Raw genomic sequence first — 17,987 nt, 5'->3', positions numbered from 1 at the left:
TGATACGTGCCTGCCGGTATCAGTCATAAACAAGGAGACAAATTTTCCTTAAACAATCTTTCCTGGCATTAATTTATTCAACTGAAACTGGATCACCCCATCAACGCAGAATTTCATTTATTGTACAATACTTTCCTACAATACTTTACCCTGAGATAAAGGAAGTACGCCTGCGTGCATGGCCGCAACTACATACTTTGTCACCCGGGGCAAGCCGGAATTTTGGTGCCCCTTGCATGTAGAGGAAGCAGTTAAAGAATGCATTCGGCGCCCCTCCTGGTTCAGCGCTGGTGCACCAGTTTCACCTGCTCCCCCCTAGTTGCACCCCTGCCTGCGTGGACAGAATTGTTAAAAAAGCGGGTGTGGGCTCCAAAAATACCCATCGTAGGTGCTTGAAAAGGTGTGTCACAAATAACCACTGCATAAGTAGAGCAACACGACAGAACAAGACGTATAGGATGAAGAAAAAAATATTTTTCATTTTTTGTTAGGTTTTTGTTTACTGCAAAACACTGGGTGCTCAAGCAGCAGCCCCCGGTTCTGACGCCACACCAAAACATATGCATCTGGATACCCTCCATCCCTTAGGAAAAACAGGGAAAAGGGACACAAGCAGAAATGTGAGAAAGCGGGACGGGGGGCGGGGGAAGGGGTGTGTGATAGCACTACAAGTAAAATGTTTGCTGTATCGGCGCCTAAAGGCTCTATCAATTGTGATGGCAACGGGGACTCCAGCAAGATTCAAGACTCATAGAGAGGAAACAGGCAGTTTTTCCTTTAATTTTTTTTTTTGTGTTCGATATTTAAGGGGGAAAAAAAAATCAGAAATCTATATAGGAGATTTTTATTCCTGAATCAATTCTATGGGTGCTCTGCCCCGTTCTACAAGAGAGTGTGGGTGCTCGAGCACCCACAGCTACCCCGGCTCCGACGCCACTCGTTTAGAATGTCAATATTAACATCACCCACTAATAAAATGTGTTTTTTTTTGATTTGAGACAAAATATTTTGCATTTTGTTGTTAAAAATGTCAACAGGGAAGCTATGGGATCGATAAATTGAAAGAATCTTGAAATCTATAGATTCACAATCTAGTAAAACTATTTCAGCCGAGGATATTTGGTATTCGATTTTTTTAAATTTATATTTACTATTAGTGTAAGCAATGATACTGCCAGATCGATTGTAATTATGACAACAATGGTGTACATCAACGTGTTGAATTTGGTTTTGGTCTATTTCGTCATCATTAATCCATATTTCGGATAATATCAGTATATCAATTTTGTCAAACATATCAGATAAATCTAAATTACATTCATTAATTCTTTCAGAACTTCCCAAATATCGAGAAAAAAAAGACTTTCTTGGAAAACCATGTTACACAGTCTGCAAAAAACAGCTGTGCTGTCATATAGTGGACTGGAACATTGATTGAAATGGGTTTGACAAAAGTTACCTTTTAAAACTGCTACAACAGTAAGAAGTTTAGGTACTTTAAACATATAGGTACCAAAAGAATATATAGAATAAATGAATTTATTGTCAATAGAAAGAAGTAGAAAAATGTAAAGTTTGTAGCCCACAATTTTTTAAGTAAGGAAATGAAACCAACACAAACAACTTTGGATTGAGCAACTAGTGAAAAAATATGAGTGATATGAAATCCGAGTGTACGTTCTTTGAAAAAAATAACACAGTTTTGTATCTTCTTAGAAAGAAGGTGATTATATAAGAGTAGAGCTCTTTTCGTCAATCAATTTTGATTTTGTTTTTTGCTCTAAACTTATTTCTAAAAACTTGAGTCCTTTAAAAAGAGCTATTGTAATCTTCAAAGGTTTCCAAAATCCTGAATGAACCAACTGAAACCTTTCAACATGGCCAAAAGAATATTGTAAGAATATTCTCAAATTATAAGTTGTCTTTATCAGGTGATTGGGCCAAAAACTGTATTGTTTTGAATTTTTCCAGAAATGAAAAAATAAATTATATTTCATAACATAAACAAAACAGTAATGAAATTTTTTTTAATTCTTTAAACATATAATTGTTAAAAAAAGAATATTCTAGAATTATCTAATTTTTACATTCAGAAGAATATTCTTCTTCTCTGAGACTATTTCTTGCATCACATCTCTTTTCTGCATAATAACTGTGTCTTGTAAACTCACTGCTTGCTCTGCTAGTGGAGTTGAAGGGATGGGCTACTTTTCTTGCTGCTCGCAACAAAAGAAAAAGGGGATAAAGGAAAAGGGGGAAAATGAGGTGATCATTCATCTGGTTAGCAAGTTTACTAGCTACGTGTAATTGAAATGGGTTTGCTTGCGAGCTATTCCACTCACTGAAGAATAGCTAGTACACTTGCCCAATGTAATTGAGCCTCTACTAAATTGGGAATTTAATATTTAGTCAATTTCTTTTTCACATTTCATTTACACAAAAAGACTTGGAAGAAAAGTTTTGATCATGTGAAAATAAATTCATTACAGTTGGTTCAAGAATAAAACTGGCTAAAGAAATTCAACACTAACTAGAGTAAGTTAAATTATATATAAATAATATACCTGAGAAACTATACATGCAAAATCATAATGCAGTAAAACTTCCATTAAGAGGAAAACTTTGTTTTCTCTTCTCCCTTTATAGCAAAAAATAATAATAATAAGTAGGGCAAAATTCCTGGGGGAAAAAAACCTGGTTTAACACCCAGTTTGCCTCTTTACATAGATGGCTCTTCAGACAAATTTTACTACATGCTCTAAACAAAAATGAGAATTTTTTGGAATTTACTCACCTTAAACATTAGAGTTAATTCCCATGGAACAGTGAATTCCCCATGGGAGTAATAGATGAAATATGTTTTCCTGTTGTTCCATGGCAAGCCAGGTAATGGGGTTCCAGCATACAGTGACCATTCCTCCAACTCTATACCTTTCTGAGGTGATAATATCAGCGTCATGTGATCAGGACCTGAAAAATCATTCAAAAAAATAAGGGAATCATAATTATATAGTACACGTATTATCAAGCATTTTCATTTTGTTGTTGATATATCATTTGATGATGCTCTATAGCAGGTATGCAAATCCTCCAGCCATAGACCAAATGCAGTCTGCCAAGGTGCTCCAAGAAAAGTATCGATACACATGATCCAATATACACTTCAACTGATTATATTTCCTTGATAAAAATATGTTAAATCAGGATCCCTATGGGAAATCAGAGGCATCACTTCTATTTATTTTTGTTTTTTCCTCTTTATTCTAGTCTACTTGATTTAGTAAGTTTTGAACGTGTATATATATTCGCATATTTTATGTACATATTTTACTGTACATCATGTATTAATTGGGTTGTTAAAATATTTTTGTTCAAATTCTGATTATCGAAATCCAAAAGTTGAGTTGGAAATGCAATTCGAACTTGAAAAACTCAAGCTTCAAACTGAAGTGGCTTATAACGATGCCAGCTCAATGTCAACGTCACCAGAACTTAGATTTGAACTTCACAAACTGCTCCTGAGTTTCGACATATCCTTGTTTCTATCTCTCGCTGGACGACAAATCAAATTGACGAAGGTCCCTGAAGAATTTTGGGTATCCCACCTCATCATGTAATATTACCATTTAGGCCCCGGCAGAAATGGTCTTTTCTAGTCTCTTTTATATATTTTTACCTTTACACTGATTCTGGGATCAATCATGTGCCGCCGATCGACCGCCATGTTTATGATCTTTTGTGCAGCCAGATGCCGAATATCAGTTCTACAATATTATTTTAAGTTCATGTGAACATGCAAATTTATTTGTCAAAGTGTTCTAGTGCTGCCGAATCTTGATACGGATTGGTTCGGGTAATAATGTGAGATAGGGAATTTTCCCCTACATGCCGGTAGTGTGCAGCGAACAGACACATTGGTCCTTGGATGTTGATCGTTACATTTCATTTCACCCCGCCTCATTCCAGAAGCCATGAGTTGATGATCTAGCACGGTGCCTCGACACCATTCGATCCGTTGATCTTTGCATTTCATTTGTGATGTTTACATCCTGTCTCATTCCGGAAGCCATGAGTTAATAATTTAGTTGGGTGCCTCCGGCGCTGTTCGATCCATTGATCGAGCTCTTCATCTTCTAGTCAAAAATCGCTCTGCCTGTGTAGAAGTCTCTATGAGATGTCGGCTGTCGTCTATGATGGGATATTCGTTGGGTTCATTGTCTCTTTGGATGCATGATGCTGTTCCTATGGAGCTTTCCTTTCACCTGGGGATTGGACGGATCAATCAAGAAGTGAGTTGTTCGTTCTTGTGACAGTGACATCATGAAGGGTGTAATCAACGGACCGATTGGGAGAAAACGTTTTGAATCTGTGATATATTAATGATAAAACTAAAGAAAATTTACCGATGCATGTTGTGCAGGCTTAAAATGTTTTGTTGCAAAATCTAAAGATTAACGCTGAAATAAAAGTCTTATAAAAGTCTAAATAAAAGTAAATGAAATAGTTGTCATATCATTATTGTCATCTGTCAGACAAAATTATTTTGGGAAAGATAAAAATGGAATCCGGGATGTAACGACAGCACTAATCATTCGTTACAATCACAGTTCTGCCGAGTAGTGTAACATCGCTCATCACACGAGAACCTGAAGATAAAGCATCTGATTATCGACATGTAAAAGGGGTCCCCCTGAAACGTTTCCGATTATCTGCTGAAAAATTCCGTCAACTGTTTGCTACTCAAAAGAAATCAAAAGATAATACTTGGCATGATTACTACTTTGAGCTCAGGTCGTTCTTCGAGAACTGGTTAACTGAATCGAACATCACAACTTTCTATGCCTTAAAGGACTTGATCATCACAGACTAGATGAAAGAGAAAGTTCCTCTTGAATGCAAAGAGCCTCTAATGGATGGGTGGACAGAAGTAATCTCACCCATTGTTCTTGCAGATAAACTGGATCCCTATGAGAATATCAGAGGTGTTTTCAACAGAAACAATTTTTTGAATAAACCTGAACAAGTTTGTAAAACTGTGCAACCCCAAAAATCTGTACCTTTTCATGACAAATTGTCTATCGTTTGCTATGGATGTCAAATGCCAGGGTTCATCAAAGTAAAATGTCCGAATTGCTCTCCATCGACTGTGACAGCTGTGAAATCTCCAAACAAAGCTATTTTGTATAGCTTTCAACCCACAGAGGTTCGGATATCGCTGCCACTGATGGAAATTGATGTATGTGAAGGTCAAGAACTGATATGCATTGACACAGGGCAATGTGCTCGATTGCGGGAGAACTATTATACAAGCTTTTCCTGAGAAAAACATTCCTATGAACAGTATCACCACCACTATTTCTCTGGCTGATGGTATTCAGTCTATCAGCAGTGTCTCTGTAGTGGAAATATCTGTACATGTTGAAAATCGAACTGTCAATACTACCTTTTGGTGTTACCAGAAGCAAAGGGTAACTGATCATTGCTGGGATTGGACTTCTTGATGGTAGCAGGCATCACTGTGGATCTTAAGAGGAAATGTTGGTTTTTCAGTGGCACTCCCCATCACCAATTTTCATTTCCACAGGTTCCAGCGGCTGATTGTGCAGTATCGGAATCAGTGGACCTTATGCATTCATACCAATTGCGTGCTGATGAGGGAAGAGATTTGACTCCCAAACAAAAACGTAAACTTAGCGCCCTGCTAAGCAAACATCAGGATGTCTTCAAACCGGGGGAGAGCCTACTCCATTCGTTCAACATCATATCAACACGGGAAATTATTGAAAATGTAAGTTCCACGTTTGTCCACTAGATGTCGCCACTAGGCAGTTATGTGTACCTAGTTATCTTTACTTTGTGTGTTCTCTTAATAAATATTCAGGCTCCTACTACCACAGAGATATGTTGTGTGTTTATTGGCTCTCTCCTCATTAATGAGTCCTCCCATAGGTTATGGGCCCAGGAGCACAAAGGGGGTTTAGGATAAATATGTGTCAACAGTAAGTGTTGTGCTTAAGTTTAATTTTATTGATAAGTTTTTAGAATCAAATAAGGGGATCAATGTAACCACATGTTGGTAATAGGCTTAAGTAGTAACCATGTGCACATTAGGCTTAACTGGTAGGATGGGCATGAGGCTAAATCAAGCTGTTTTAAATTAAGACTGCTTCAAATTATTTCAGTAGAAAATTTATTGAAATCATTTTTTTTTAATCTTTTGTCCAAATTGAGAGATAAGTAAGAATGTCTGGGGGCCAAGGTGCATTTAGCCACAAGCAATTGACTGGTAGGGCAAACTATATGTGGATTGGAAGTTTACAATGAAAATGCATTTGATCAAAAGGGACCTATGGGCTTATGTAGCAGGAAGAAGATGTAGCAAAAAATGCCAAAGCTCTATCATATATAGTAGAAGGGGTAAGTGAAACCATCTTCAATGATATTAGGGAACTGATTAGTGGTAAGGAAGCTTGGAAAGTTCTAGCTGAAACTTGGATGATAAGGGTGTTACTAGGAAAGTTTCTATCATTAAAGAATTGGTTAACACTCGTTATGTGGAATGTATAGATATGTCAGATTATCTCCATAAAGTAATTTCAGCTCATCAACAGTTGAAATCAACTGGTCTCAATGCTGATGAAGAATTGGTAGTTGGGATAATTTTAGCCAATTTACCAGATAAAATTGAACCCCTTATAATGGCTCTGAAAAACTGTGGGGGGAAATATCACAGTCGATAGTGTCAGGACTCGTTTTATGGCAGAGGAGAAAAATCTCATAATAATGACAGTAAGGAGCATGCATTCATAAGTGAGAAATTTAAGGGGAAAAAATCCTTTAAAGGGAAATGTTTCAGACGGTGGTGCTTTCTTGCATTCAGAGATTTTATGGCCGAATATAGGCCATAAAATCTCTGAATGCAAGAAAGCACCACAGTAGAAAGGTGGGAATAATGAAAGTAGAAATGGCAAGAAAGGAAGCTGTGGGTCAAAATATTGGAAAAGGGAAGAAGCTTATGCAGCCGAAAATTTCATAGCTAACTCAAACCCTAATGTTTGGTATATGGGTTCTTGTGCATCATATCACATGACCCCGTTTAAGAAGTTACTTGATGATTATGATGAACCAGAGATTCATAAGATAAAAACAGGAAGTTCAATAATAGAAATAGAGGGGGGGGGGGGTAGGTAAGGTTACTTTCCTTTTGCTTCGAAATGGTGAAGGTAACTTTCAGCAATGTTTTGCATGTGCCAAAATTAACAGCTAACCTTCTATTAAATATCTGAACAAAACATTTGGCATGGTCAGTACCTTTACAGGTGAGAGGTGTTTTGTTCATAAAGGTAGCCATCTAGTTGACAGTGGAACAGGTGTCAGCGATAACTTGTATTCCCTTGATTTGTGTGATGACTTGGCTTTAATTGCCACTCAATGTTTCTAATGAGTTATTGCATAAAAGGGTGGGCCATTTGAGTAAAGGAGGAATGATGAGGTTGAAGGATATGGTTAAGGGATTCTCATTTAATGGAAAATTGTTAGAGTGTACATCCTGCATTAAAAGCAAAATGCATAGACAACCATTTCCTAAGGGTAAAGCTAAGCAGGCAAAAAATTTACTAGGAATAGTTCACAGTGATTTGTGTGGACCAACGAGTGTCTCATCAATTGGTGGTTCTCGTTACTCTCTGAGTTTCATTGATGATTTGTCACGTTTTTCATTCATTTATTTCTTAAGAAATAAGTCAGAAGTGTTTGAAAAATTCAAAGCATTTCAAACATTTGTAGAAAGGCAAACTGGCAAAGTAGTCAAAGTTTTGCGCTCTAATAATGGTACTGAATATGTGAACTCTAAAATGGAAGAGTACTTAGCTTCAAAGGGCATTTTACATCAGAAATCAATCCCTTATACACCTGAACCAATGGGCGTTGCAGAGCGTACCAACAGAACCCTAGTTGAAAGAGCACGATCAATGTTGGTGGATGCCCAAATTGATCCTATTTATTGGACTGAAGCAGTTCAAACAGCAAATCACTGTAAAAACATCTCTCCTACTATAGCAGTTTCAGACATGACTCCATATGAAAAGTTTTACGGGATATGAGCAAATTGCTCATATCCCAAAACAGAAATGTTTGAAATGGAAAGAAAAGGCAAAAGAACTAATGTTTGTTGGCTATTTGCCATGAAAGAAAGGGATAGCCTATAGGTTGATTGATCCTGTAACTAAAAAAATAACTAATGCATGGGATGTCCATTTTTTGGAAAATGAAATGTATCATAAAGTGATAGGTGAGATATACAGCAGTTCCATGATAATTCTTTATTCAGTGGGAGAATGGTTAGGGAAAACAGTTCTTTAGATTGTGAGGATAACAGAACTGATCTTGTAGATAGTGAGAAGGGACATAATCCAAAATAGTATAGTAGTTAGCAAGGAACATTTTCGAAGACACTGAAAATGACCATATTGAAAGTGCTGACAATGATCATAACAGTAGCACTTCAATGAATAGTGTAAATAATACTCCTCCTGTGTATTAATTCGCCCACATAGAGAACTAAGACTCCAAAATCATTACCAAGAGTACAATACTGATGGTATGCCAGATTTGAATCGTGCTTGCATAGGCAAAGCATTAGCACTGGCAACAGATTGTTTCCCAAATGAGCCAAAAACAATTGATGAGGCTCTAAATGGCACTGATGCAAATCACTGGAAATATTCAATATCTGAAACCATTGCAGGTCACATTAAAAATGATACTCGGAAAATTGTTGATTGGTCTAAAGATAAAAATATCGTAGATTGCAAATGGATCTTCAAAATCAAGTACAATGCTAATGGTGAGATAGAAAAGGTATAAAACTTGTCTAGTAGCTAAGGGCTTCTCTCAAGTTGAAGGGATAGACTATAATGAAACATTTCCACCAGTTGTACGTTATGTGACATTAAGAGTTTTGATAGCATATGCAGCTGTATATGATTGGGAAATCGATCAAATGGATGCTGTTATGGCTTTTGTTCAAGGAACCTTAAGTGAGGAAATCTACATGAAAATTCCAGAGGGTTTAAGTGAATACTATCAGGAAAATTTGAAAGGAAAAGCACTTAAACTTAATAAAGTTTTAGATGGTTTAAAGCAAAGTGGTAGGCTTTGGTATCAATTGCTAGAAAAAGGTTTAGTTGAGATGGGATTTAGGCAAAGTTCTTTTAATAGTTGTGCATACATTAAAACTGAGGGGATTAACAAAGTAGTAATTGTTACCATATATGTAGATGACTTACTTATTTTTAGTAATGGTGTAGAACTTACAAATTGGGCTAAAACACAACTAAAGGAGCATAATGAAATGAAAGATTTTGGAAGGGCTAGTTATTGCTTAGGTATTAAAATTGAAAGAGATAGGGCAATAGAGTCCATTAGCCTGAATCAAACTCATTATGTGGAGAGTATGCTATGCAAATATAACATGCATGAGTTGCATCCTGTGACATCATCATTAGACCCGAACAAAGTAATGTCAAAAATTTAATCACCTTCTAATGATGCTGAAAAGGAGCAGAAGATGTCTACTGTCCCATACCAAGCAGTTGTTGGAAGCCTGCTTTATGCAGCGTAAGCAACAAGGCCAGATATCAGTCATGCTGTAAATCTTGTGTGCCAGTTTTGCAACAATCCTGGGAAAGCACACCGGACTGGTGTGAAAAGAATTATGTGATACCTTCGAGGATCTGCAAACACGACCTTAGCATACTCCAAGGATTATGCTGCAGAAGTGATTGGCTTTTGTGATGCCAATTTTGGAGGTGACGGGGGTGATCATCGGTCAACTACTGGATACATTTTTGTTATCGCCAGAGGTGCAGTAAACATCAACAACCAACCATTGTGAACAGTACAACAGTAGCGGAGTACATGGCTCTGTCTGCCACAACTAAAGAATATGGATCAACAAATTAGTGAAAGAACTTGGACTGTCTTCTCTGAAACCTGTTCCACTTTACTATGATAATAACAGGGCCATAAATTTGACCAAAAATAGTGTATACCATGAAAGAACAAAACACATTGATATCCAACATCATTTTGTGCATGAAGCTGTGAACCTCAGTCATATCATTGTTAAAAATATAGACACTTCGAATATGATAGCAGACTATTAGACAAAAACTATCCACAGATCAAAACATGAAATATGTTGCTCAAGCAATGGGCTTGAAATGAACCAACTGTGTTATTTTCATGATTGCATTTACTTTTCTGAGTAGATTCTTTTTTCATTATTTCATCCAATGATGTGTTATTTCACTGTTGTGTGTATTTTTTTTCATTTATAATCAAGCGATTTTGATTTCTGTGATTATTACAATTATTTTAATTTTTTGTGGTTTATTTATTCGAAACTTAAGTGGGAATATTGAAAATGTAAGTTCCGAATTTGTCCACTAGATGTCGCCACTAGGCAGTTATGTGTACCTATGTATCTTTACTTTGTGTTCTCTTAATAAAAACGAGTCCTCCCTTTAGAAATAGCCCACCAACAGTTGTCCCTCTGTACCGAATGTCTCCAGCGAAAAAAGAGTTGCTACAGAAAGAACTGGATACACTCCTTGATCAAGGTATTATCAAAGAATATGATTCTCCATTTGCTGCCCGGTATTGGTCCCGAAGCCTAATGGAAGTAATGTTGTCATCCTCGCGTATTTGGACGATATCATTGTTTTATCATCAACATTCGATAATCATCTCAGTGATCTGAAATCTGTTTTTGATCGGTTTAAATCCTTTAAGCTTGTGGCTAATCGAGCCAAATGAAATTTTGTGTGTTCTAGAATGAAGTATTTGGGTCACTGGATAACTTCAAAGGGAATCGAGGTTGATCACGACAAAATATCAGCTGTTCTTGCCATACCAGCTCCAAAGAATGTTAAGCAAGTACAGTCGTTTCTACAGTCTTGCTCTTGGTACCATCATTTCATTCCAAATTTTGCGGACATGTCAAGACCCTTGAGTAACCTCACAAAGAAAGCCATTTGGAAATTGACAGCTGAAGAACGACAATCCTTCCAGACCCTCAAAAACTCTTTGATGACCTCTCCAGTACTGAAGCAAGCTGATGAAACTAAGCCGTTCGTTATCCGCACAGATGCCAGCTCCTATGCATTAGGTGGTGTCTTACTGCAAGAAGAAACCCAGGAAGAACATCCTATCAAATACGCAAGTAGATTGTTGAATGCTGCAGAAAAGAACTATTCTACTACCGAGAGGGAAGCATTGGCAGTTGTGTGGACATTGGATAAGTTCAGAGGATACATAGAAGGGGAGCGCTGAGATCCATATTGCTTAGGATCACCAGCCCCTAAAGTGGCTAATGAGCCTGAAGTCGCCATCTGGTAGACTTGCTAGGTGGGCTTTGCTCATACAGGCTCACAATCTGAAAATAGATTACATACCAGGTAGGGCAAATATACTTGCTGACACGTTGTCCCGGTTACCAAATGCACCTGGAAAGCCTTGTGAGATCCATACAATTACAGTGGATTTTCTTGCACGCAACCCCAGTGACATTAACAATGAACAATTCAAAGATGATAATTTAAAAAAATCATAGAGGCTTTTGAAAACCCTTGAAAGAGACACAGATTTCACAACATGGACTGCTCGTGGCTATCTTATGAATCAAGGAATGTTATTCAGATATGCCCCAGACAGTGAAAATGAGGAAGTACAATTAATCATTCCTAAACACGAATGCGATCGCGTTTTGAAAGAATACCATGATGCACCTACCGCTGCTCATTATGGCGTTGATGGAACATACCGCAGAATCAGTAAACATTATTATTGGACTGGAATGAGAAAACGCATTGCCGACTATGTCAAAAATTGTAGTGAATGCCATGGGTGGAGATACAGGGGGCCCCCCAGCATCAAAGGTGAAGTTGACTGATCTAATGTATATATGCATATATGAATTGACATCATCATCATCATTGTGCCCTCAGAAATAATGACCATGCCCCCCACCCCAGACTTCCAAGTCTATCTCCACCTATGGTGAATGCAATCGCTACAAGGTTGATAACCAAAAACCAGCTGGGTTACTTCAAATTCCTGTATATAATCAACGATTTGAGATCAGTGCTATTGATCTTTTTGGGCCTTGACCTGAAACAGGATGGTAAATGGTGGATTTTCTTATCGTGGAAGATTGTGCAACCAAGTGGGTGGTGCTGTTTGCATTGTCCCATGCTACTGCAAGATAATGTGCTACAACGTTGCTCAAAGAAGTCTTTCTATGCTATGGATTACCGAGATGTATAATAAGTGATAATGGCACACAGTTCATCAGTGCAGTAATTATGCTATATTTTGGTCATAGGCGAAGTACTTACTCCCGTGTATCATCCCCAAGCCAATCCAGTCAAAAGGAAAAATAGAGACCTAAAGCCTCGTCTTGCCATACTGGTCGGAGATGATCTCTCTCTCTCTCATTCCTCTTGGTCTGAAAAACTATCCATGATAAGATTTGCTATGAATACTGCAACATGTGAAACCACAGACCACACCGCTGCATTCTTGCAATTCGGAAGAGAACTTTGAACTATGGATGATGCTAGACTTGATATATGAGTGGTCTTAACTAATGATAACTTTGTACCTCAGATCACCCCTTATCTCAAAAGCTTCGCATTCATCATGGACAAATTGAAAGATTCCATCAGTGAGAAACAACACTAAAGAAAGGGATATGCAGATCAGAATAGAAGAAAAGGACCTGTTTACAATCCCAGTGATCGAGTATGGGTAAACCAACACCTGTTAAGCAACGCTGTAAAATGCAAGACAAAGAAGTTTATGCCTCGAAGAGACTGGCCTTTTATCGTCTTATCCCAGAGATCCCCCACGTACATATGAAGTGGCTAATCCATCTCAACCTCAAATACCACTTGGAGTTAATCATACGTCAGCACTTCGGCTGTGCAACAACATTGCGCAGACACTGGTGATGCCTATGCATCAATGAGACCGTAATCCGAAAAAGTCTCAGATTGATCTACCTACTGTCATCGATGATCTACCTACTACTGTCTTGTGATCTACCTACAAGTCATCGTTCTCGTGAAGAATGAACTATATATATTATTTTTTGAATATGTGTGAATATTTTTTCTCTTATTTTATTGCCTTCCATTATTGAAATGTGTTCGTCAGATATTTGAATATTGTTTATATGCAACATATTTTTATGATTGCATTATGCACCACATTATTTATGTTTGAAGACTCTTCCTGGTTTCATACCAAGACGGTTTCATGAAACCACAGAGGGAGCCTGTGACAGCCTAGACCGGCTGTATTCATGAATATAGGTGGCGCTCCTGAGATTTGCTCACGTGGCAGTCGTGTTTCGAGAGTATTTCGAACGAGGAAGTTGTTGCGATGTCGTCCATGCGGTGTATGTTTTGCTGTAGGCAGGATTTTCCCCCGATGTAAATTTCTAGTCCCTTCTTGAAAATAAATTTAGCAGTTTCAACCCTACGAGGCTACAAGATTATTTAAGTGATCCATGGCATACGTACATATTTGAGTGATGCGCAGCACAGTCCCGGAGCACTTAAGTGGCTCGCTACACATTTCTGGAACACTTGAATGGCCCGGACACATTTCCAGCTCACTTGAAGGATCAGAGGGACATTTAGGGACCACCAAAGTGGTTTTATATCGACTTATCATCAGGGATAATATTATTTCAGGTGCCCACAAACTAGGGAAAGGTTTTCTCATTTTTGGTAAACCCAGTAAGATGCTATTAAGAATATCTCATATTTTTATAAAGGGTGGTTGATGTGACATGAGCATCATTCAAACCCCCCCCCCCCCTTGTCAGCAAACTCACAAACCTCCTGTGTGTGTGGATGCTGACGTAATACTTGAATGACCCCTAACCTGGGGAAGAAGAAACAGTATGCAAATCTGTGTCACGGTGAATAAAAGGTAAAAGGTGCGGACGCCAGCCCTGTGAAGTTATTCTATTTGCATGCATGTGGTGTTAATTTTCTCCAGATAAATTTCAACAGGAATGCTGTTTCAACATTTGAGGATCTGCCATTTCAAAATGTGCTAGCGTGTTTGCATTTCATGTTAGACCATGCATTCTTCGATCACAATTGTTTGTATTGGTGGGTACATCACCTCAAAGTTTTTCCCATCTTTTCTGCAATCACCCTGTATATATACAGGCATCACCAATTATCACCAAAAAAAGTTGTCAAAGGTTACCATTTATCAGTGAAAAATTTCCAATAATGGAAAATGAAGTTCTACCGCAAATCGTAGTGGATTAAAATGTGATTTATGAAAAAAATGTGCTGTTTAGACAAATATATGAAATGAATGTTTATACGATTATCATTATAGCTATACTTACTACACTATAATATACTATAGCAAGCATTAAGATTTTTTTTATAATTAATAATTTATGACAACTGGGGTTGGGTTTTTTGTGATAACCTGCCACATTAGCAGTAGAAATCAATCTAACAGCTTTCCCAACTAACTGTTGTCTTATATAGGCACTGCTGACTGCATTAAAATACATTAATTGGTTGCATTTCTCTTTTGATTTGCAAATACATTTCTGTACAAGTATTTCTGGCACTTCTGCGTATAAAAGTGTCTGTAGTCCAGGGCCGGCATTAGGCAAAAAAGCAGCCACCTAGGGCAGCATTTTTTATGACAGATTTGTTATGACGATGTTTTCACTCTTGAAAACTTTTACACAATGAAATAATTTTGAAGGAAACTCATGGATAAATAAGCGCAGGTAATATAATACTTTTCAATGTTGAAATGCTCTATTCCAGTGTTTCTCAACCTCCGGGTCCTGGCATCAGTCAAACCGGGCGGTGAGTGATTCATCGTTTTATTTTTCCCCATTCATTTCCCATTAGTCGTGCTTATGACCGGGCCTTCCACTAAAAAAATATTCAACCGGGCCGCAAGCTTCCAAAGGTTGAGAACCCACAAGAGTAAGGGACCAGGTCAGTCAGTGACCAACAGGGTGGTGTAAAGATTTCGCATCATAGGAGTGGCGTGGACAGCGAGGGACTAAGTCAGTTAGTAATAAAAGAGTAGCCACAAGAAAGTTTTCAATCATGCGAGTTCCTAAAAGAGTGACCTAGAAAGTTTGCAAGCATGTGAATGGACAAAAGAGTGAAACAGAAAGCAAGGAACCAGGTCAGTAATATTGACCAAAGCAGTGTGCAAGCACGTGAGTATCAAAAAGTTTGCTATCATGTGAGTGACTCAAAAAATGAACCAGAGAGCTATGCACCAGGTCGATGAGCAACCTAAAAAGACAACAAGAGCATATGCAAACTTGAGAACAACCAAAAGAGTGACCTAGAAGGTGATGGATCATATTCATTAGTGACCAAAAGACTGACCCGAAGATTATACAAGAATGAGAGTAACCGAAAGATTGACTGAGAGGGAAAGGAATAAGCTCAGTGAGACAACAAAAGTGTCTTAGAGAGCAAGGGACAGGCCAATTAGCAAACAAAAGGGTTCCAAGAAAGGGCGCAAGCATATGACGGACCCAGAAAGTGTGCAAGCAGTGAGTGACAAAAGAGTGACCTAAAGTGCATACAAGCAGGTGGATGACCAAAAGAGTGACATAGAAAGTGAGAGGTCAGGTCAATGAGCGAGAAAAAAGGTGATCTAGAGCAGTGCTTCTCAACCGCCAGGCTGCAGCTAAGTACCGGGCCCTAACACTAGTCACACCAAGCTGTGATTGATTCACTTTCATTTTCCCATTAATTTCTCGTTAGTTGTGTGTATGACTGGGCTTTTCACTTACGCAAAAGAGATTTAACGGGCCACAGGCTTCCAAAGGTTGAGAACTGCTGCTCTATTCAAGTCTTTGCTATTCAATGCTTAATTCATCTCAACACACCTCCTTTCTTGCACTTCCAAAAAGTGAGATAGATGGCTTTTTTCTCAGCCCGAGATATCAAGGAAACAGTTATTTTCTGGATGTTATGCTGAGGTGTACTCGGAAAGAAAAGTCATCTTGCCCGGTATGCAAGAGGGCCTGGGTTCGTGTCCTGGCGGAGACGTGATGACTTTTCTTTCCGACTAATTTTTCTTTCTTTTCATGACTAATATCTTCAACACCATAATAGAGGAATCTTTAGTGTCATGCTTTTGAGTCCAAAATGTTCTGACTGCTCATTTCTGTATACCTATATTTGTTCTCTATACGGTGAATCAGAAAAGATGGGAAAAACTTTAAGAGATGATAGTACACCCCAATACAAACAAGTGTCATCAAAGATTGCAAGGTCTACCATGAAACGCAAATGCGCTAGCATGTTTTGAAACGGCCGCTCCAAACATTAAAATGGCGTTTTTCTATTAAAATTTATTGGGAGAAAAAACACCATGCATGCAAATGTAACCTGGAGAATAAGAATAAATGGTATGCAAATCGGTGTCACAGTGAATAAAAGGTGCGGACTCAATATTACTAAAGTGCACCATTATCCCATACATTACAACTGTTAGAACGGTTGCACGCTGGAATAACTTAGCAGGGCTGGTGCCCGTGCCTTTTATTCACTGTGATGCAGATTTGCATGCAGTTTCTTCTTTCCCAGGTTTCATTTGCAGGCATGGTGTTTCTTTTCTCTTGATAATTTTATTTATCCTGATAAATTTCAACAGGAATGCCATTTTTAACGTTCGTGGAGTGGCCGTTTTGAAATGTGCTAGCGCATTTGTGTTTTATGTTAGACCTTGCATGCTTTGATGAAAATTGCTTGTATTTGTGTGTACTATCATCTCTTACAGTTTTTCACCTGCACAGACCTGTTTCTTTGCTCAAAGAATTCTGATATCTACAAATACAAATACAACGCCACAACAGGCAAATTGCCCAACGAGGTGGCTGACTTAAGAACATCATGGATCCCCGAGCCATTTTTTGGAGGCCCTACCTACTACTGCTACACCACACATCCACCCCCCCCGCGGAACCCCCCAACGAATCGGTACATGCGGGAATGTGCGTGTACGTGTAGTGCAACCTGATGTAAAGTTTGTTTCTGTGTAATGCTTGTTATGTGTAGTGCTGTCATCTGCCCCCAGTTTTTCTAACTATGAGTGAAGTGTTATGGTTGAATGATTTACCGTTGTAGGACTGTTGCTCTCTGTGGCGAGACTTTTTAACAGGGAGATCGGCTCGCATTTGCGCCTTGAAGTTGGGAACCACAGAAAACCAACTTCAGCCGACCACCACTGTGGGGTTCGAACCCGGATCCTCGCATCACGAGTCCGGCACTATAACCACTCGACCACCACAGCGGCAAACTTCAATGATGTAAAAATAAATATTGTGTTCAATCAGAAACACTGTGAACAAACATTCTGCGCAAATGACCCCAAAATTATTGGAAGATGAAGGAAAAAATAATCAATTTTTAAAGAACAAAGAACACATCTGTGCGGAATGATAAAATAACATTCTGCCTTATACAATATAGGGAATTTTTTTCTGCAAAGCAAAAAGAACTCTGTGTACATGGAAGCATTCTCAGACTCTAAACGGCCATATTTTGTAAACATATTCAGCATGAAAAAGTGGCGCCTTTTGGAGACACTTTTGTCCATAACCAATAAACGGTTAAAAATGAAATTTCATCAGCAACAAATAATATTTTCAATATTTTCTCTCTTACACAGTACAGTTTTATATTTACATGTGAGAAATGCATCAATGAACTAGAAACCCTTCCGCTTTCTATAAAATAGAACAGTTACAATTCCTTGATTGAAAAAAATTTGTTTGACTGAATTTTGATTGATGTGCAAAAAAACAATGTAACATGATATTAGTTAATATTTTATAAGTAATAATATTCGTTAAATTATCAAGTTTGCTTCAAATTTTAAAAGTTGTTATTTGTCAGCTGTGAAAC

The 17,987-nt window shown here is 38.1% G+C and overlaps 1 protein-coding gene across 3 annotated transcripts in view; it reads right to left on the bottom strand.

Annotated features, from left to right (window-relative positions):
- Positions 1-17,987, bottom strand: part of LOC149067563 (endoplasmic reticulum metallopeptidase 1-like) — a 226,376-nt gene that overhangs the window by 23,323 nt on the left and 185,066 nt on the right. For 2 of the 3 annotated variants that reach the window (XR_016195341.1, XM_089252576.1), the window contains exon 13: positions 2,795-2,970. Coding sequence is in view for 2 of the 3 variants with exons in the window: in XM_089252576.1 (XP_089108702.1) it covers positions 2,795-2,970 (176 nt within the window). In the remaining variant the exon portion in view is untranslated. Of the gene's footprint in view, positions 1-2,012; positions 2,217-2,794; positions 2,971-17,987 lie in introns of those variants that run through there. The other variant, XM_089252577.1, reaches the window with a different exon arrangement.

This window comes from Pholcus phalangioides, unplaced genomic scaffold (assembly GCF_987345545.1).
Source record: "Pholcus phalangioides strain wild (caught in Gottingen) unplaced genomic scaffold, Ppha-v1.0 ptg000029l_1, whole genome shotgun sequence".
Taxonomy (NCBI): domain Eukaryota; kingdom Metazoa; phylum Arthropoda; class Arachnida; order Araneae; family Pholcidae; genus Pholcus; species Pholcus phalangioides.
This window is presented reverse-complemented; position numbering and strand designations above follow the sequence as displayed.